This window comes from Raphanus sativus, unplaced genomic scaffold (genome assembly GCF_000801105.2).
Source record: "Raphanus sativus cultivar WK10039 unplaced genomic scaffold, ASM80110v3 Scaffold1381, whole genome shotgun sequence".
NCBI lineage: Eukaryota > Viridiplantae > Streptophyta > Magnoliopsida > Brassicales > Brassicaceae > Raphanus > Raphanus sativus.
Window position 1 is genome coordinate 1 of NW_026616693.1, and position 21090 is coordinate 21090.

Below are 21090 nucleotides of genomic sequence, written 5' to 3' on the forward strand. Positions count from 1 at the left end.
GGCATAATCGGTATTCAATTTCACTGCTGGTTTTAAAATAGACTCATAAATGGGTCCAGCGTAAGATATAAAAAGATACTGTAGATATAGTCGTATTGCGTTCTTGGATTCGATATAAATAATGATACTTGATCGTCTAGCTTGTAGAAAATTAATTATTGCCCACTTTCTCTCTCTGTCTCTTCTTTCTTGGAAGAGATATTGATTCTTGGAAAAAAAAACAAAGTTTCAAATACAGTAGCTTTTCTTTTTTAGTTCCAGCTTCATTCCCTAATTGCATCTAATTCTTCTACCCTAACCCTTTTCTTCTTTACTATTCAACAATTCCTTAGTCCACATGAAGTTAGAGAAAAAAATATCCAAGCAATAGCTACAAACACCCTTTAACCTTCTGAAGTTGTAACCCTAAAATCCACCTTCAAGAAGAACCATCGAGGTGTCAATTCCTTGACCCTTTTTCAGTGAATTTTAAAATTTTCGGCGATTATGTCAAATCCTTGGTGGACGAACCAAAGTGGTTTAGACGGCATGGTTGACCACTCAACCTCCTCCAGCCATCACCACCAAAGTCTTCTTACAAAAGGAGATCTTGGTATAGCTATGAATCCCAGCCAAGAAAACGACCACGACGACGAAGACGACCCTAGAGAAGGAGCGGTGGAAGTGGTCAACCGTAGACCAAGAGGCAGACCACCAGGATCAAAAAACAAACCCAAAGCTCCAGTCTTTGTGACAAGAGATAGCCCGAACGCACTCCATAGCCATGTCATGGAGATCTCCGACGGCAGCGACGTTGCCGACACAATCGCTCACTTCTCAAGACGCAGGCAACGCGGCGTTTGCGTTTTAAGCGGAACAGGCTCAGTAGCTAACGTCACCCTCCGTCAAGCCGCCGCACCAGGAGGGGTCGTCTCACTCCAGGGAAGGTTCGAGATCTTATCTTTAACCGGTGCTTTTCTACCTGGACCTGCCCCACCCGGATCAACTGGTTTAACGGTTTACTTAGCCGGGGTTCAAGGGCAGGTTCTTGGAGGTAGCGTTGTGGGCCCTCTTGTGGCCATAGGGTCAGTGATGGTTATTGCTGCCACGTTCTCTAACGCTACTTATGAGAGGTTGCCTATTGAAGATGAGGAAGACGGTGGCGGCTCAAGACACATTCATGGAGGCGGAGACTCGCCGCCCGGAATCGGGTGTAGCCTGCGTGATCCGTTGGGGACGGCTGGACCGGGCTATAATTTACCACCGCATCTGATTCCAAATGGAGCTGGTCAGTTAGGGCACGGACCTTATAATTGGGGTCATGCACGACCACCATACTGACTCTGTGAGCCATTTCTATATTCTATACAAAAAATAAATATAGAGATGGATACAAGTGATTTGAGGTGTCTCGTGGTCTTTGTATTCGAAACATTGTTGTTAAAATAAATAACAAAGCTTGATCTTATTGGAAACTTAAGGCCTGGAAGATAAAACCGGGACGAATGGACTATAGGATTTCAATGAATAAACAATGTACTCAAATTAGAATATTTCTCATTTTTATTTTGTTTCGGAGTATTCAACGAGAACATTTTGTATGTGTTTGCTGCCTTTTGTGAACTTTAGATACTTTACATTTTAATTTGTACAAAATCATATGTTTGATTTGTACAAAATGATAAGTTTGATTTGTACAAAATCATAAGTTTGTGTCTATATTATGGTCAACATAAGTGTGTATATATATATAATTATGGTCCAACGATGAAAGAGCATTGTCTAATATCTGTGCCTTTGGATTTTTATTCTATATATTATTTTATAACACCAAACTTGTATTAAAAAGCTTAAGGAGCATAAAAGTTTACAATTGAAGTAGAAGATCCCAGAATCATGCTCAACGGTAGAATGAAGCTAGAAAACATTACAAAACTATGGAGTCACGACTTTTATTCTATATTAGTTCTGATTCGTAAGTATTTATAATTAAGGTCTAGACCATTGTGATTTTTATTCTATATATTAGTTCTGATTCGTAAGTATTTACAATTAAGGGTCCTGCAGTCGACCATTAGTGATTATCATAGTGGTTGAGCTTTAATCTTCGCGTAATGATGCTAGTGGGGGATTTTTTTAATTGGACTTTTGTTCAATATGACTTTACCAACCAAATAATGAGAGTAGGTATTACGAATTTTGTTGACTAACTATAGGATATACTCTCGATCTTCATAAAGAAAACACACGCAGAAATGTGTAATCTGTGAAATGATAATATATAAGTCATGTAATGAAAATATTTTTGTGATTAGATCAGTTTTGTGGGAATTACAAATGCATATAATTTTTTATAATCAAATTTGAAATTATCTTGATAACAAAACTGAAATAAAATAACCAATAAAACAAAAATTTCTACCAAAATACTACCCAGTTTAATTAAATATTAAATAAATTTTCATATATTTTCGATATTTTGGGAATTCGGCCATAAAAATATTCAACATGGCAAGAATGGTCAAAAGAAACATGGACTCGAGATTGACCAAAAAATACCTGAACTTTTGTTGACTTTTATCAGTTTATTAAGAAACTTTGAGTGACCGACCAGATTAAGACACTGTTAACTAATAGTTAAGACGGTGGTTAATCAACGTTAAATACAAAGATCATTAAGTAAAACGACGTCATTTTACCTATTTTTATTATCAAAAATATGTTGTTCGCGTGGGTCGAACATGAGAACTCATGGCCAAATGACGAGGTTTCTTGCCAGTAGACTACTATCACTTTTAAGAATATCCATAACATGTTTTCTTTTATTGAGTATCAAAAAAAATCTCGAAAAATCTAAATTCTTTTTTAAAAAATTCCAAAAAATCTTAAAAATTCAAGATAATTCTGAAAATTAAGATTAAAACTGAAATTATGAATATTTAAAAAAAAATCAAAACATTATTTTTTTTTAATAAAAATTAATGTATCTAAGATCATTTGAGTTTTTTTTATCTTAAATACATTAATCATACATTTTTTTATAAATTAATATATTTGAGATAAAATAGAAAAATGATATTTATCACACTACAAATGTTTTTCATTTAATTATTATCATATTTGAGAAAACAAATTTGTGATAATATCATTTGTTTATTGTATCTTAATTATCATTTGTCTATTTTATCTTAAATACATTATTCATACTAAAATCTATAGTGTGATAAATATCATTTTTATTTTATATTACATACGTTAATTTATTTAAAAATATGTTTGAAGTTTTTTAATCATTAAATTTAATTCATTGCATTTTTGAATTATTTTAGATTTTTTTTTGAAATTTTTAATGTACTGATTTTTTTTTAAAAAAACTTATTTGTAATTTCAATTTTAATTTTACTTTTCAGAATTTTCTTGAATTTTTAAGATTTTTGGAAATTTTTTTAAAAGAATTTAGATTTTTGAGATTTGTTTGATACTCAATAAAAGAAAACATGTTATGGATATTCTTAAAAGTGACAGTAGTATAGTGGCAAGAAACCTTGTCATTTGGCCATGAGTTCTCAGGTTTGATCCACACGAACAACATATTTTTGATAATAAAAATAGGTAAAACAACATCGTTTCATTCCATCTCAAAACGACGTCGTTTTACTTAACGATCTTTGCAAACGTTGTTTAATCATTCTGTAACGTTGTGTTTAATTTGGCGAGTCAGCAATGATTTACTGATTAAAGTTTAAAATCAAATATAGTTCGGTGTTTTTTTGGCCAGCCAATATGTTCATATTTATTATGGCAATTCATACAAAGTTCATGATTTTTTTCCGAATTCCCTATATATATTATATAAAGTATTCAAATTTATCAAAAGTTTGTGACACCTTAAAAATGTTACAAAGCCCGCTAACGGGTATTCCGCCGCATGAGAACATGATAATAGAGAAGGCAATGGCTGAAATAGGATTCGTTTTTTACTAGAGCTTATAAAAGTAGCATATTCTTCACAACATATTTTTGTAGTTGACTTTTATGTATGGGTAAAACTTTTTTTTTTGATGTATGTGTAAAACTTATCATGAGATAATTGTTTGCTTAATGAGTTATCATTTGTATTTCTGTAACTCAATTCTGCAAAACACAAACTTGCATTCTATGCATTTTGTTTAGCACGACGTTTATTGGTAAAGTATTTGTGGAAATGTGTTAAAAGTTATTTTACAGTTTAACAATTAGAACCGTAAATAATAAATTTATATGACTTAAGAAAACGATAACTTAAATGAGTAAACTGTTAGGGTTGTACAACACGCATCGGTGGATCTCGAACATCACTAACTTATTTTGATAGAATTTCTTATCTCCATTTCTAGTCCGTGTGACTGACAACAAGTGTGTTCTTTTGGTTCGTATTTCGTATGTAATCTGTGTACGCATTTTTGTGTTCTTTCTAGCTATCGCTTAACGTTTGTCAGCCTTGTTTCACTTTTTATATGGCACTCGGCTTTTCTAGCTCTTGCTATATGTTCTTTTAGCACGGGTCTACGGTACTGTCACTTATATAATTTGGTTTTATAATGAAATTTATTTTGGCTACCCATACTATACGTCCTACATACAATGGGCAACCCATCGGGAGTCCTACACTGTGGAAGAAGCAGTGCCGTGCGAGCACTTTAGGAGGCCTAAGGCCAAATTTTTTTTTTAAGCATTTAATCATATAATTTTAAATTAACAGTAATACCCATAATTTAAATTCAGAAAATACATAATTTTAAAAAAAAACAATAGAAAAAATCTCTCACATAAATGTTTTTCTCTCTACTTACACAATTTTTTATAAACTTTATACAAATAAAAATCATAGGAAACAATTTGTGGCAAAAAAAATCAAACCTTTAAAAATATATATTCCAAATCATTAGAAGGGTAGGTTACAGAGCAGAGTTAATAAGTTCTTTCTTTCTTTTATCATCTTTTTTTAACACAAAAAATTATTTCTTCTACATACAGAAAATTTTGCAAAATAAAACAAATCAAAATCCTAGAAAACAATGCTTGGCCAAAAAAAAAATCTAAATAAGCTTTAAAATGTATATTATAAATCATGTGAGTTTTAGGTAATAACTATAGAAAAAGAAATAGAAGCAACGTTTATGGTTCGAACTTTCGGTGACATTCTCATACGAAGAATCTTTAACCACTATACCATATAAGAACAATTGCGAAATTGGGCCCTAAAATTTATATATTATTTGGGGGCCTAAGGCAGATGCCTTTTTCATAGCACTGTAAGCACGGCTCTGGGAAGAAGTTTGGCAGATGTGGATGTAGAACTGGAAGATGATATAATCAGTATTGCAGATTGGCAGAGTGTTCCATTTCGTAAAGAGCAACGATAACTATTGTTTTTCTTCCTTTAAATATGAATATATATTAAGATCAACCCATAAAGGGCATACCGGAACAAACCTCCGGTTAGCTGTTGGATAAACAGTAAATCTTGATAATAGACTAGGCTTATCACTGAGTACATGGAAAATAAAACGAAAACATAGTAGGAGGGAAAGAATCTTGGCTCAAGAAACCATAACCGGTCACCAATCATCACCAAATATACACGGTCAATGACGCCGACTGAACCAAAGTCAAGCCGGCCAATGACGCCGACTTAACCAAAGTTAAGCCGGCCACTGCCTCTCCATTTCCTTTTCAAAAGAAACGCCAACACACAGAACCGAGGTTTACTGGACACTTCCTTCTTCAACCGATCGACCAATACTCTGGAAAAAAAATCCCTTGGGCTTACCGCCATCCCTCACGGATCCATTTCAATCTCCTAAGCTCAAAACCGATAAGGTATCCCACCAAACCACACTCTTGCACCATGGAGAATCATGAAGGTCCAGTCCAAACACACTAACTAGAGTCCCATTCCTATGATGTGAAGCGCAATCCGATATATACGAAACAAAAAACAGACGGCAAAGGAAGAACCTCAACCGGAAGCAGGAAGTCGGGTCCAAGAGGGTAGCTGCGCCATGACCAGATGACTCCTAAAGACCTAAAAACGTTAGAAGAGGCCAAACACTGCCGATGATGAACCACCACCGGCACTGGGATATGCTGATTTCAACAAGCAAAGCCATGGAGGAAGAACATGAGCTAGAGACCACCCAAGCTTCATGACTGCCTCATTTCTTTCCGTTTCCGAGAACCGGAACGCGGCTAATTTAACACTGTCACATTGTTGCAATGATGACCAAGATACAACCAAATATAAACATCCAGGAGCAAGTTCCAAGGAAGCTTTTCGGTAGCTTCAAAGGCGGACTGGGAATGAACACCGATTAGAGACACCGCAGATGATAGAGAGATCTCCGGACTGTGACGACGTGGCCATAGACGACCAAGCCGAAGAACAGCCTATCAAACCTACACACGCCGACCATAGAAGCTCTAGTACGCACAAGAAGCCGTAAGGAGTAACACGCATCTGAGAAAAGGGTACTCCTGAGCACTCATGATGCCAGGAACGAAAGCAGAGGCTGACCAAGACGCCGAGGAAAGCCACCAAGCTTAAAAACTGACATCACGCCTCAACCTAGATCACAGAATAGGCAAATCTAGAAGATTGATGGCTGGATCTGATGGAGGAGCCGCCGAAACCTCCACACGTGCCACCTTCCTGTGAGAGTGAGTCCAAAAAGCAAGATAAAACTTGAACCCACTCGAAAAATCCTAAAAAGCCGACCCATTGACTCGCCGTCGCCTGTCCAAGCTCGTAGTCACGCCGGAGAGCCAAACAACCACCAAATCTGGCCACGTATCCATTATTGGTGGTGGTGCTCTGTCGCTGAGCTTGCGTGTTAATGATCGATGTTTCGTTAGCCCAGTCGTCTATGGCTGGTCTTAGTGGCTCATCCGACTGTCCTTCCTGCTGCTCTCCTTTACCAGGTTTCGTCGACCTTACTCCTTAGCAACAAATAAATCTTGTTTTCTAAGGGACTTACTCTTCTTTAGTGGTGTATTATTTCTGTTTGTCACGGAAAATGGCTTCATAGACCCAAGGTTTCTCAGTCGTTCGGTTCTTGGTGGCGGTAAATGGCGAGGGGAGAAGGCGGGTCGAGGTAGCCTACGGCTTCTAAGTGCTCGTCGGTGACAGCGTTTCTAGGGGGTGACATATCCCAGTATCAAACATTTGGTTTCTTGGATCATGTTCGTAGTGTTACCTCCTCATTTCTTTGTGCAGGGCTAGAGTACAGTGTGGCTATCTGTGCGGTTGCATATTCTCAAACCCGACTTTGTGCAATGTGCTTGGCGATGGAGGTAGGAGTACAGTGTGGTTCAAAGACTATATTTGGTATGTTTTTTCTTGAACCATCCATCTCTATTGCTTGGGATTCAAAGACAGGGAGATTACAAGTTAGATGAGTTCATCTTAAGGATTGCGAACCCGACCTAGCGGAACGAGCCAGGGACAATAGTTTGATTTGAGAACTTTTTTTTGCGATTCAACCTTGTAATCAAAATATGTAATTCCTGGTCTTCAGGTTGGTAATATAAATTTAAATTTTCAAAGAAAAAAACAAACCACTGGAACATGTACATGTCAACTTGTCTAATGTTTGTCAAACTCGTTACCTAAAGTGGAAAAAATCAAATTGTTTAGTTGTTTTGTGCAACTTGTGATTTTATCCAATATTCAAAAATTATAACATTTGTCAGCATAAATCAGTATGCACGGAAAATTGATTGATTTCACACTACCATTGGGCTAAACTTTTCCACGGAAACCCAATAATTAAGCTTATCAATTCATTAAGATTTTTGCAGAAAAGATTGTTCACACGATCCAAGACCTTGTTTGCTTGTGATCAAATAGTTGACAGATCATAAAGAAGATTTTACTACATTGCATGAAATGACATGAGATGATTGTGCTTAGGACAAAAACAAGCGTCTCGGTCAACCATTTTCTTTCGGTTCAACAGTCCCTTCACAATCTCTTTCTTTGTCGTGTTTTTATATGGGTCCCTTGACTAGTTCATTCTATCATTCATCAGGAGAAACCCAAAAATGAAACTAATGATTGTTGTGCCGTATGCATATTCGGGGGTCTCGGATGGTAATTACAGAAGTCTGTGTTCAAGTCGAATAACAAGGACTTAAACAATTTAGCAAAAAAAAAAAACAAGGACTTAAACCGGACCGTATTCCCACCTCGTCAGAAACACAAAGTTATATTCCCGCCAAAACTATTTTTATATTTTAGATAATTAAAAAAAATTAATTGGAAAATGAAAATAAAATATGATTAACTTAAAACAAAGGTCTTTTGATTAAATCAAAATAAATATGTTTTAATAATTTGTTTATTAAATTCATTTGGATGAAAATAAAGATAAAGAAACAAACATAAGTCCATTTAGATGACTCATCTAGATGAACCATCTAGATAGACAAACAAACAATCCCATAAATCTGGATGGATCATTTGGATGAATCATATGAATGGATCAGCTGGATGGAGATGACATATGATGAAACAAACATCCCCTATATAGAAATCAGATTACCTGATATCAATCTCGTATGAACACACAAATATAAACTCTGTCAAATAAGAAACTCTTCTTATTAACTCTTAAAGAAAACTATCTCAAAAACCTTAATCTCTCAAGTTATGCTACACATTAGCTTCTCCTTGTGTATAAATCTAGAAATCCTAAAATCATTAGGTACAATGACATAGATATTTCTTAATCCTTTTAGATAACCAGAACTCAATAGGATTAGGAAGCTTGATTCTCAACCTATCTTTAAGCTTATTCCAACAATATTCCATTAAGCTTAAAGTTCTTCATCTCCATATTCTTCATGCCTATGTAGTCTCTCATTTCCTTGAACTCATCCAAGAGCTTTAGTTAATATGTCTGCCCTTTTTTTTTATCTCCATATGCACATATTCAACTTCTAATTGCCCGCACTCCCGAATAAAGTGATACCTCTTATGTATATGTTTACTTCTCCTATGAAATACTGGATTTTTGTTAATGCAACTGTGGATTGGTTTTCGATACAATCACCACTCTCTCGCTATAATGGTCGGTTACCTCACTTAATAAATCCTGAAGCCATATTGCTTGTACTGCGGCATCCGTACCAGCCATAAATTTGACTTCACACGACGATAAAGCAACTGAATCTTGTTTCTGAGAGCACCAATTAATTAATGGGAATTTCTCCAAGATATAATATGTGACTGGTTGTGCTTTTATTATCGTCCGGATCAATGTTATAGCTGATATCACTTTAACCCACGAGCTCGGGTATCTTTGTCATCGAACTCTCAAATACTAATCTGTACGCGATGCTCCCTTGTAGGTATCGTAGCACTTGTTTCATGGCAACTCTGTGTGATTCCCTTGGACTCTGCATGTAGCGACTCAGAACTCCAAACTGAAAGATAGACCAAGGCTCGTATGTAACAAGTATCACAAGCACCCAAAATTCTTCATATACATTGTTGTGTCAATCTCACCTTAATGCTCAGATTTCGACAACTCCAAACCAAGTTCCATTGGTGTATGGAATGGATTACACAATCATCCCAGCATCCTCCAATATCTTAGTTGAATAGTTCCTCTGATTCAAGTGAATTCCACTTCCGCATTGACATCGTCTATACCTAGATAGTATGTTAGTTTCCCAAGATCACTCATGTCAAACTTGGATGACATGTTCTCTTTAAACACATCGATCATCTTCTTGTTGGATCCGGTGACAAATAGATCATCTACGTACACAGCCACTAGAAGAAGATCTATGTTTATTGCTATATGATATACCGAGGGCTCTTTGGCGCACTTTCTGAAACCAAGTTTGCAAAGTATCTGAATCAATTTTTTGTTCCATGTCCTTGGTACTTGACTCAACCTGTACAAAGCTGTGTTTAGCTTATAAACCTTATTCTCACATCCTTTTACCTCGAAACCTTCAGGTTATGTAACATAGACGTTTCTTTTAGTTCTACATGAAGGTATGTGGTCTTGACGTGTAGGTGATGCACTTTCCATCCACTTGTTGCAGCTAGATTGATAAGGAGTCTTATTTTTTTCAATTTTGCTACCGGAGCACCTCATCAAAATCAATTCCATGGCATTGCACATATCCTTTTGCAACGAGCCGAGCTTTGAACTTTTTTATACTTCCATCAGATTTGCGCATGATCATAAAGACCCACTTAAGACCGATTAGTTTAGCTCCATATGGTAGACCCACCATAATCCATGTTTTATTCTTCTCAATGGATTCGATTTCTTCTTCACATGGTCTCGTCCATTCCTTAGACTACTTTGCTTCCCAAAGTTTCTTGATTCATTGTTTAGATACAGAAATATATATTCTCCTAATTCTTCGTCCAGAAGAATATACTAAACAAGGTACTTCGGTTTTGTTTTTATGTCTCTCTGATCTTCACAATGACTGTGACTTCATTATTTCTCCTTCGATTCTTCTTCTTGTGTATCCTTGCTATTGAAGGCTTGGTCTGAGCTTGAGGACGCTTTGTCTATGTGCTCAGTCACACCATGATCCGTGGCTGCCAAGAGTAATGGCGAAGCTTCCATCATTACGTTTCTCTAAAATTTCTTTACTCCAGTCCCATACCTTTGTTTCTTCAAAGACAACATCACAACTTACTTTTATCTTCCTCATTCTTGGATCATACAATCGATATGCCTTCGATCCAGACTCGGTTCTTAGATGTACTAAAATAAGTGCTCTATCGTCGAGTTTCTTCAACTTCGTACCCTCCAATTTTGCGTATCCGACACACCCAAAAACTTGAAGGTGAGCTACATTAGGTCTTCTACTTCAGTAGAGCTCGTACGGTGTCATCTCCTTCAACGCTCAGGTCGCCATTCGATTTACAAGGTATGTTGAGTGGCGTATGGCATCTCCCCAAAAATAATTTGGCATATGCATATGTTTACGTATACTCATCGCCATCTCAATCAAAGTTCCGTTCCCTCGCTCAACCACACCGTTCTGTTGAGGTGTATATGGTGCGGTGCAATGTCATTTTATACTTGTGTTCTCGAAGTATGCATTGAATTATGTTGATACGAACTCGCTAAACACCTTCTTCCCTGTCTCTTGCTCCACCAGGTATCTCATTTTCTTGAACTTGCTAAACACCTCACTCTTTTCCTTTAGCAATAATTTTTACATGTACCTGGTGTGATCGTCAATAGTCACAAAGATATACTTATTCCTGCTCTGTGTGCTTGGTGTTATTATTCCACAGAGGTCTCCGTGTATAATCCATGTATAAGATCTAATTTCTTTGTAGCCCAATACATTGTAGCTTTGGGGGAAACTTGTGCGATTTCTTTCAGAGTAAACAGGAGCTGCATACTTCTCTTTTGATACTCAAAAATGCCAAAGACAATCTCTTACTGTATCATAAATCATATCATCTTGAAATTTACATGACCTAGGCGTGCATGCCATTTATTTGACTCGTCTCCGTTGGTTAGGAGTAGACATGGTGTGTGTTATTCCCAAACATAATTTATACATTATGTTCTTCGGCCTCTTGGCAGTGACTAGAATTTTCCTGTGTTGGTCATGCATTGTAAGTTGCTCCCCTCTCAGTATTATATCACAACCCGCTTCCGTTGCGTGTCCGGAACTGATAATGTTACTCTTTAATCATGGGATAAAGTAGACATATGTAAAAGAAATTGTTCATTTGCCTTTGATGCCTATACGAGAGTCATCACCAAAGCGTACTTTTCCTGTAATCGTATTATCGAGTTTAGAAAAGTATCTTCGATCTCCTGTCATGTGATTGCTGGCATCATTATCAAGATACCAGATAGTATCTTCTCCTGTATTAATCTCATACTTCTCTAGTAGAATATTCTTCTCGTTTAAGAAAACCACTTCATGCATCATAAGCTCATCAGTTTCTTGTGTCTCAGTGTTATCCCCTTCGTGAGTCTCTTGTAACTTAAGTAACCTATCCGGACAGGTTGCTGCAAAGTGGCCTATATTATCACATCGAAAACATGTGATCTGTGATGCATCTCTCTCACTATAACCCCCGCGACCTCTCCCTATGTAGTAGGAACATCCTCCACGGCCCTTACCTCTATATGACTCCGAGTTATACTCGCTGTTGTAGCCACGGTTGTAGTCTCGATTGTTCTGTTCGATGGGAAGTGGTTTCCTTTATCTTGTTGGTGGCGATTTATTTGTCCTTCAGTATTGGTGTACATTAGCTTTCCTTGATCTTCTTCGGTCTCTTCTTCTTCAGAGATGATCTTTCTTCATATGCCTTCAGTCGCCCTAAAATATCTTTGAAACTTGTAGTCTTAAGATCAAGTACTTACTCAGGGAACGCAACAATATGTATGTATTTTATTCTTGGAAAACTCATAAGGAATTTCTTGACGTTCTTTGCTTCTTCAATGGTAACTCCTAGTGCGGCTGACTTGGAAGCTAGTTCGAACAATTTCCCACCGAAATCGTCAATTCTCTCTGTCCCTTTCATCTTAAGACGATCAAACTCAGTCATCAAATTTTGAGTCTGGTTCCCTTCTCCCGATCTGCACCTACATGTCTTGTTATTATGGCCACCCATACTTGTTTAGCTTTATCGAGCTCCCCAACCTGCAAGATGAGAGTTTCCGGTATCGACTGGAAAAACAAAGCTAATGCCATATCGTTCTTCTCCGTGTTTGTTTTCTGAGCTTCGATCGCCTCCCATACCTTATGAACTTTAAGAGTGATTTTAATTCCAATGGCTCATACGGTGTAGTTGGTTGAACTAAGCATATGACTCTGTATCGACAAGGGTCCTCCTCCTTCTCTTAATTTTCCGGTAGCAGGTATAATGTCGCTCATTGGACTATGTATTCAGAGCATGGAGCATCACCGAATGAATAGAGTGATATTTGCAATTCAAGATGAATCTCTTGTGGTTATGGTACTGAGACCAAAGGTGTGGCCATCTTTCAGATTTCGTAAATGATAAGGAACCTGTCTAAGTTAGAGTAGTGGACAATGGTCAAAGAAGAGAAGATAACAAATAGAGGGTCTTTTCTCATTGCCCAAAGCATCATCACCGCCAACAGGTTGCAATCATAAATAGCTTATGTTGGGCCTAGGTGGTTAAGTGAAATCTTTGATGGTGAGAAAATGTAATATCTTCTTTGTTTTGGCACTCGTACTCTATGTTTTGATGCTGGTTGATGGGGATTTGGAGTTAGTCTTTTGTTGTCGTTTTTGGGTTATACTACCAAATGTAAGGTCCATTATGGCGGATGTGTTTTGGATTCCAAAGACTTATAGTTTGTAGTACTTCAGTTCAAGTTAAATGAAATTCATAAATGACAAATTTTTTTGGCTTTTGGTCTCTTATCATTATCATTGATGGTGCTCTCATAATTTAAAATTTCCAAATGCATCTAGATTATTTTTATTTCCTTTTCTATTTCTTTTTAAAATTGTAAAGGTCACATCTTTTGAAAAGCTTAAGATATCTATATTATTAAAATAGAAATACAAAATTGAATTAACCATGAGTTTTTCATCTTATTTACAATGACATACCACTGAAGTATTAAATGAACATATATTTAATGAAGTTTTGTTTTTTCCTTATTTAAATAATAGATTTAAGTATTTAATGTTTTTTCTAATTTACATAATAGATTTCTTTCATCGAATTATAAACAAAATAGATTTGCTAATAGATTTTTAATTAACATATTAATATTTTTAATATTTATTAATAAGAAATAATAAAATATAAATCACACATCAAAATCAATTTATATAACATATAATCCGTGGCTCCCATCCACCCGCCCGAGACCAGCAAATAAAAATAATCATACTCTTTATCCGGATCTAACAGTGGATGCTTGCAACATCGAGAACCTGGAATATACAGGCTATAAGGACACTGGTGGAACCACACGATGCGAAACTTATTGAGAGTTTGCCACTGAGTCGATCTGGGCTAGAGGATCGGGCCGGCTGGCATTTTACATTGAATGGGAGGTACACAGTCAAATCGGGGTATCAAGTGGAGCGGGTTTATCCGGATAGAGGTCAAAAAGTACAAGAACATGGCCCTTCGGTGATTCCGTTAAAGGCTAACTGCTGGAAAATAAAGTGTCCACCAAAGATGAAGCATTTCTTATGGCAGCTAGTTTCTGGATGTATATCGGTTAAGAAAAATCTAATGGCAAGAGGTTTGAAGGGGGATACATTTTGTGACAGATGTGGGGAACCGGAGGAATCAATAAACCATATGTTTTTTGAGTGCCCTCCGGCAATTCAGATTTGGGCTTTGTCGAAAATTCCATCCAACCCGGATATTTTTCCGACAAAGTCTTTGTTTACAAATATGGATTATTTATTCTGGAGGACTCCGTCAGGGTGGGATGACCATCAGTTTGCGTGGATCTTATGGTATATATGGAAAGCACGAAATAATAAAGTTTTTAGTAATTTGGATATTGATCCTATAGATACTCTTAAACTGGCAGAAAAGGAGGCATTGCTATGGGATGAAGCACAAACTAGTTTGATTCAGGATATAGATCGAAATAGGTTATCAGAACCGATCTTACCAAACATACCAGGTAGATGGTGTTTTACGGATGGCTCATGGAAAGAGCAGGACAGATTTTCAGGCCAAGGATAGTACATCACTCTAGAAGGGTTTGATGGACTTATGGGAGCAAGAAATACAAGAGCGGCTAACTTGGCCCTACATTCAGAGCTGGAAGCCCTCATTTGGGCAATGGAATGCATGAGAAATTTAAGACAATTTTCAGTCACGTTTGCAACGGATTGTTCTCAGTTGGTGAAGATGGTTTCGGAACCAGAGGAGTAGCCAGCCTTTGCAAGTTATCTAGAAGACATTAAAGTTTTGAAGAGAAGTTTCAACAGTTCAGAGCTCGTTCATATACCACGAACACAAAATATAAAGGCGGACAGTTTAGCACGCAGTGCAAGGAAACAACCGTCTTTTGTCGTTCATATGGATGCGGAGCCACCAGTTTGGTTAACAGGGTCTATTTGAGTCTGTTTTTGTTGCTGACAAAAAAAACATATAAATAAAATATAAAATAATTTATTCATAAATTATTAGTATAACGTTTTCATCTATATATGAGGTATTGCAGATTAATTTTTAAAACAAAAAAAAAATATTATGGTATATTTTTTTTCTTTCAATAGAATGTTTCAAACTTTCACATGTATTAGTATCTTCTTCTGTATATAGGTTTTAAATTATTATTTCATTATTGAAATCGTAAATATATATAAAGATTGGTAAAATATTGTTTCATTGTCATTTCAATAAAGATTTTAACATTTTACATATTTATAAAGATTATTAATAAAGACTACTTTTAGCTTCATAGATTCATATATCGAGTAAATAATTAAAAATAATTTCTCTTTAATTTTAAAATAAATTATATAGTTTAAACTTTGTTTTCATTGGATTAAGGTAGTACTAGATTTTGACCCGCGCTTAGAAAGCGCGGGTTTTTTTTAATATAAATAAATAATTTAAGATTGTTATATATTTATGTTATAAAGTCGTATTTTATTGAAAAAGTGAATATGTTTAAATCTATATATGATTATCTTATTAAAGATTTGTAGATACACTCTTATTGTGTAACTACTTTTAAACCTGATATATTTTCTCGATTTGAAAAATCAAACCAAAATTTATTTGAAAATACATGTTTAGTTCGGTTCTGAATCTAGATAAAATACATATTTGGTATTATTTTGGACCTGCGGGTCTTGGCCTGGTCTTGGTTCGAGTCTAGGTCATGTTCGAGACCCGAAAGGGTACCTAAAATGTTTCGTAAGTATATATTACTTATATTCATTTGGGTATTGTGGGTCATGTTTTATTATTACAAATATTTTTAAAAATTTTGGGTTTGGTTTAGGTATAGTTTCCGTTTTGAATAAAATTTCAAAATTTTAAAATATATTCTGGGTATTGAAGTAAACTTTCGAGCGTTTTTATTGGTTAATGTGTGCGATTCCGGGTTAAATTGGGGGGGGGGAGTTTAGTATTTAAATATTTTCAGATATTTTTTGGGTTTTCGGGTATTTTTAAGTTTTCAGATCTTTTGATTCTTTTCGGGTTTTAAATTTTCTGACCAATTACGTACTTGAAAATTAGTTGGGTCTAAATGTCTAGGAGCTAAAAGATTTAGACCCGATAGGAATCAATCTGTATTTGATCCAGGATCCGAATGCACATGTCTATTCTCTCTCATTATATTTTGTGTGCATTTTATAAGATTTATATTTTTAAAGTTTATATGATATATTTTTTTGCTAATTTAATAGTATATATTTATATGGTCTTTAATATTTTTTTAAAAAAATCTTAGATAACAAATTTTAGTTATAAGTATTGTTTGTAAAATCAATTTAAAATATTTAGAGAAAGAACATTTCACATGAAATGAGGGGTAATAATATAATTCATTTAAAATTATTTAAACAATTATATAGTTAAATTAATTAATGATATGAACAAAAAATAATTATGCATGGATTGAACAAATTATATGTGTATGGCGTGGAATATATGTATGTAAAATGATAACTGATGCTTAATTAAATAAAAGAGACAAATTTATAATTAATTTTGTTGTTTACAAAATTAATTTGTTAGATACCAAAACTGTAGGAGTAAGAAATAGGAAATATTATATTTTACTTAAACATATATATTTGGTACTGACTAAGGTAAATATTGTTAGAGAAATATATGGTAACATATTGTTAGTTTAAATTTAATGTAACACCAAAACGTTAGTAGTCTAACTAATAGGTTCAAACAACTTTTATAAGTAGATTTTTAAAAACTGATTCCCTTTTAATAGTATAGATAGATTAATAATTGTTAGATGGTGATGATTTTTTTTAACGTCTGGATCGATTATTATCGATTAATTATGCTATTACAACTATGAGAATATTACAAAGATGATTTTACAGCCGATAATTCTACCACCTTGTGAGAATACACGTCTGACTGCACCACTCTGAGCCGTCTTATGAGATCCATGTTCGATGGTATGCCTTGCACCAAGCTGAAGATCTCTTGTAACCTGTTTCTCCATAATCTGAATAATTTGGTATTTTCTAGGGTTTGAACCCCAGATCTCCGAGCGTAGAAGCAATTGAACCCTTAGTCAAACCACTGGACCAAGGGGGCTTCCACAGATGGTGATGATTTTGTTATTAATTTATTTTTAAAATTATATAGGAGAACCAAGTTAGAAGATCTTCGCAACAATAAATATCACATGAAAATAATTTCATTTCTTAAAGTAGATATTGCTTTGATTTTATAATAACAGAATACCACTTAATCTTTAAATTATTTGAATTTAAATATAATAGAAAGTATGTATTCTGATAGCTTAATGACGTAAAACAATTGACAAACTTCATCTTCTCCAAATGCATCAATGTGTTCATTAAAATATTAACATATTTCCAGAGCTTACAATCAAATTATCTTTAGTAAAGTAAGGACAAATAAATGCATGTAATTGTACACGACGATCATTTAAATATTGTCTCAAGCTATCATTGATTGTCGATCAATACTACGAAAACACTATTACGGTATCTAATAACATGTGAAGACGTCTGTGACTGTACAAAGTGACACTATTAGTTCATTTGTTCATTACAATCAGAAACTGGCTTTCGAGTGACAGAGATTTATGTCTTTGACTGAATAACACAAGTATTCACACTGTCTAACAAAAGTACTCATGATCTTTTAATATGTTTTGTAGAATGAGGTTTACACGTCAAAGGATCTTACAGTTTCTTTTTGCTACTCAAAAAATCTGTGAAGATGATATAGACAAAATGTTTAAATCGAGTTTGAGTATACATAGTCAAAATGTCGATAGATGTATTTAATAATGCTTTTGTGATTTAATATAGTTGTTATTAATGATTGAAGTATAATGTGACCAAGTCTAGTAGATAGTCCATTTTAAAAAAAATCACACATGAATTAGAAGTCATGACTTCTGTTTTAATATAATAGATATCTGTTGAGGAAAATAATAAGAAGCAAAATACCATATAAATAAAACCTCTGATGTTCAAATATCGAGTAGTAGTTGATTCTTTTTACGTATTTAGTTTGAATTTCAAAAGAGGACTTCTGAATCCTGACATGATATTAAAAAAAAAATTCTGATCGAAAATAATGTTTAATAGACAATGTGAGAAAATTTTAATAAAATAACCTAGCTAAAAATATGTTGCTTACCTCGATTAAAATTCTTGAACTAGGGTTAAACTCGCCCTACGAGCGGGTTAACAATTTAAAAAACAGCTAAAAATATTTCAAATTTTAGTATATATTTGAATATAGATTTTTATATATAAATGTTTTGTAATTTTTTGCATTAATTTTTAATGCTGCAAAAATTATCATAATTAGATATTATGTTTTACATTGTGGAAAGAGATACAAATGAGTATTTGATTGTGATATATCATTTACTCATTATTCACCTTTCAAAACTGAAAAGTGATTTTGTTTTGTACCTTTAGTCTCTAAATAAAACATGAACCAAATGATTATTAAAAATATAATTAAACTAAGTGAGGGTTTATAAATCTAAGTTTTATTAATAATTAAATTTGATTTCTAAATTATCAATATGTAATGAATTTACAGAATGTTTGTGTTTGTGATATATAATTGTAATCTACTTTGTTTATATTTAAAATCACAGATTTGAAAGTGTTATTGTAACTATCATAATTACCATAGTCTAGGAATGAAAGGATAAACTTAACGGAACAACAGTTCATTAGAGCTTAATAGAGAAAAAAACATTATACTCATGTTTTACTAATAAATTTTATTGGATAAATTTTCAAATGTGATAAATTTCTTAATTTGACAAAACACGAGAAAAAAAAAACAAAGAAGATGACTTTCAAACTCCGGATAGCAGCAAAAGCAAAAGGAAAGAATGTGAAGGAAGTTCTCAACCATCCAAAGTGACTTCTCAATCATCCAAAATGAAGTGGCTCCTCCTAACAAGATCAGAATTATGGGATCATTACACAAGAACTAAGGAGGACAGAGACATGTGTTTATACAACTATTGCCAGAAGGAATACTCTTTTCTCACCACATCAGGGACCACAAACCTGAAGAAGCATCTTGAAATCTGCAAAAACCATCAAATGCGGTTAACTAGCAAAAAAGAGAAACAAAAAGGTATTGGTGATGATGGGAAGCTCAAGACGTGTAAGCTTTCTGAAACTGTTTTTAGAGAAGCCACAAATGAGATGATTCTGTTGAGACAATTGCCTTTAGCGTTTGTTGATAGTGTGGCATGTAAGCATTTTTGTAAAAAGGTATGATTTCCTTATATGTTTCCTTTAGCGTTTGCTGTTTACATTTTTCAATACAATCATTAGATTTATGTCTCTGATTTATATGTTTGTAGGCAATGCTGTACACTCTCCTCATTCAAGAAGGACCTCATCTAAAGACATCGTAAAGATGTATGTGGAGAAGAAAGAGGCATTGAAGAGATGGTTCTTATGGAATAAGCAACGTGTGTCCATCACTACTGATATACGAGTTTTCCAAACAACAGGTTATACATTACAAACATACTTGATTATTTTTTCATTAGCAACGTCTTCTATCATTTACTAACATTGTATAATTTTCTTTGTAGGTGCTAGTTACATGGTGACCACAGTGCACTACGTTGATGCTTTGTGGCGCTTGAAAAAACTGATCATAGGCTTCAAGCACATCATGGATCACAAAAGTCAGACTATAGCTAATGTTTTGCTAGATTGCTTGGCTGAATGAGGAATTGAGAAGGTCTTTCGTATTACTGTTGACAATGCTATTGTGAATAGTGCTGCGTTAAGGAAGTTTCATACTGCATTTGCCTTAGTGTCTGAGCAGTCTCTTGTCTTAGATGGTGATTTCTTGCACATGAGGTGTAGTGCTCACATAATAAATTTGATTGTGAGGGATGGAATGGCAGAGATAGACCAGAATGTGGCTACTATCCGCAAAGCTATTGTCTATGTCAGATCACATACAAATAGGCTGAGGTCTTTTGAGCTAAAGGTGGACTCAGGTAAGATCACAAGAGGAAGCTTGCCTTTGGACATCAAGACAAGGTGGAATTCAACGTATCTGATGTTGACAACAGCGTTGAAATTCAAGGTAACATTCGACAAGATGGAGGCAGAAGACAAGTTGTACAACGACTACTTCAGTGAGTTAGAGAATGGTTCTACATGGGTTGGTCCTCCTCATCATATGGATTGGGCTGCAGTCGAGAAATTGTGTCGGTTTCTTGTCATATTTTACAACTCAACACTGGTGGTATCAGCCTCAACTTATCTCAATGCACATAAGTGTTATGGCGAGATAGTAACCATTGCAACAAATCTGATGGCACTCATCGACAGCTATGATTCTGAGTTGAAGTCGAAGGCAACAGAAATGTTCAAAAAGTTCGACAAGTATTTGGATGGTCTCAAGAACTTGAACAAGATGCTGATGGTTGCGACTGTCTTTGATCCCACCAAGAAGTTGGAGCTTGCGAAGATGTTCTTTGAGGAATTGTATGGGCTAGAAATTGTCGAATACAAGGAGGTGTACGAGTCCTTGATTACTGTCTTGAGAAGTCTGTTCAAAGAATACAAGAATACAGTGTAAGACATGGAAATCCTTTTGATCCAGATGACCAATCATCTCAGCCTAGCAACAAATCTCAGTCTTCTCTAGAGCAGCCTAGCAACATTGAGATAGTGGATGATTGTGCTGGTTATAGGAGGATCGATGTGAGATACAAGCATAAGCTGAACGAGATTGGGTTAGAGAGAAAAGGGATGAATTGGAGACTTACCTCAGAGAAAGTGTCGAGAACCCAGATTTTATGGTTGGAATGGATTATGATGTGTTGTCGTGGTGGAGGACGAACTCAACCAGATTTCCAGTGTTGTCTGAGATTGCTAGAGATG

General features: G+C 35.0%; 3 protein-coding genes across 3 annotated transcripts; all 3 read left to right on the forward strand.

Annotated features, from left to right (window-relative positions):
* The first annotated feature begins 140 nt into the window (after positions 1–140).
* LOC108854989 (AT-hook motif nuclear-localized protein 20) lies at positions 141–1618 on the forward strand. Its single transcript, XM_018628670.2, has one exon. It carries the CDS (start codon positions 487–489, stop codon positions 1318–1320), a length of 834 nt encoding a protein of 277 aa, XP_018484172.2. The 5' UTR covers positions 141–486; the 3' UTR covers positions 1321–1618.
* A 16502-nt stretch (positions 1619–18120) lies between these two features.
* On the forward strand, positions 18121–19666 carry LOC130504149 (uncharacterized). Its single transcript, XM_056998741.1, has 2 exons — positions 18121–19452; positions 19545–19666. Exons 1-2 carry the CDS (start codon positions 19111–19113, stop codon positions 19596–19598), a joined length of 396 nt encoding a protein of 131 aa, XP_056854721.1. The 5' UTR covers positions 18121–19110; the 3' UTR covers positions 19599–19666.
* LOC130504150 (zinc finger BED domain-containing protein RICESLEEPER 2-like) lies at positions 19601–20785 on the forward strand. The gene is made up of 3 exons (XM_056998743.1): positions 19601–19697; positions 19782–19877; positions 19923–20785. Exons 1-3 carry the CDS (start codon positions 19601–19603, stop codon positions 20783–20785), a joined length of 1056 nt encoding a protein of 351 aa, XP_056854723.1.
* The last annotated feature ends 305 nt before the right edge of the window (positions 20786–21090 follow it).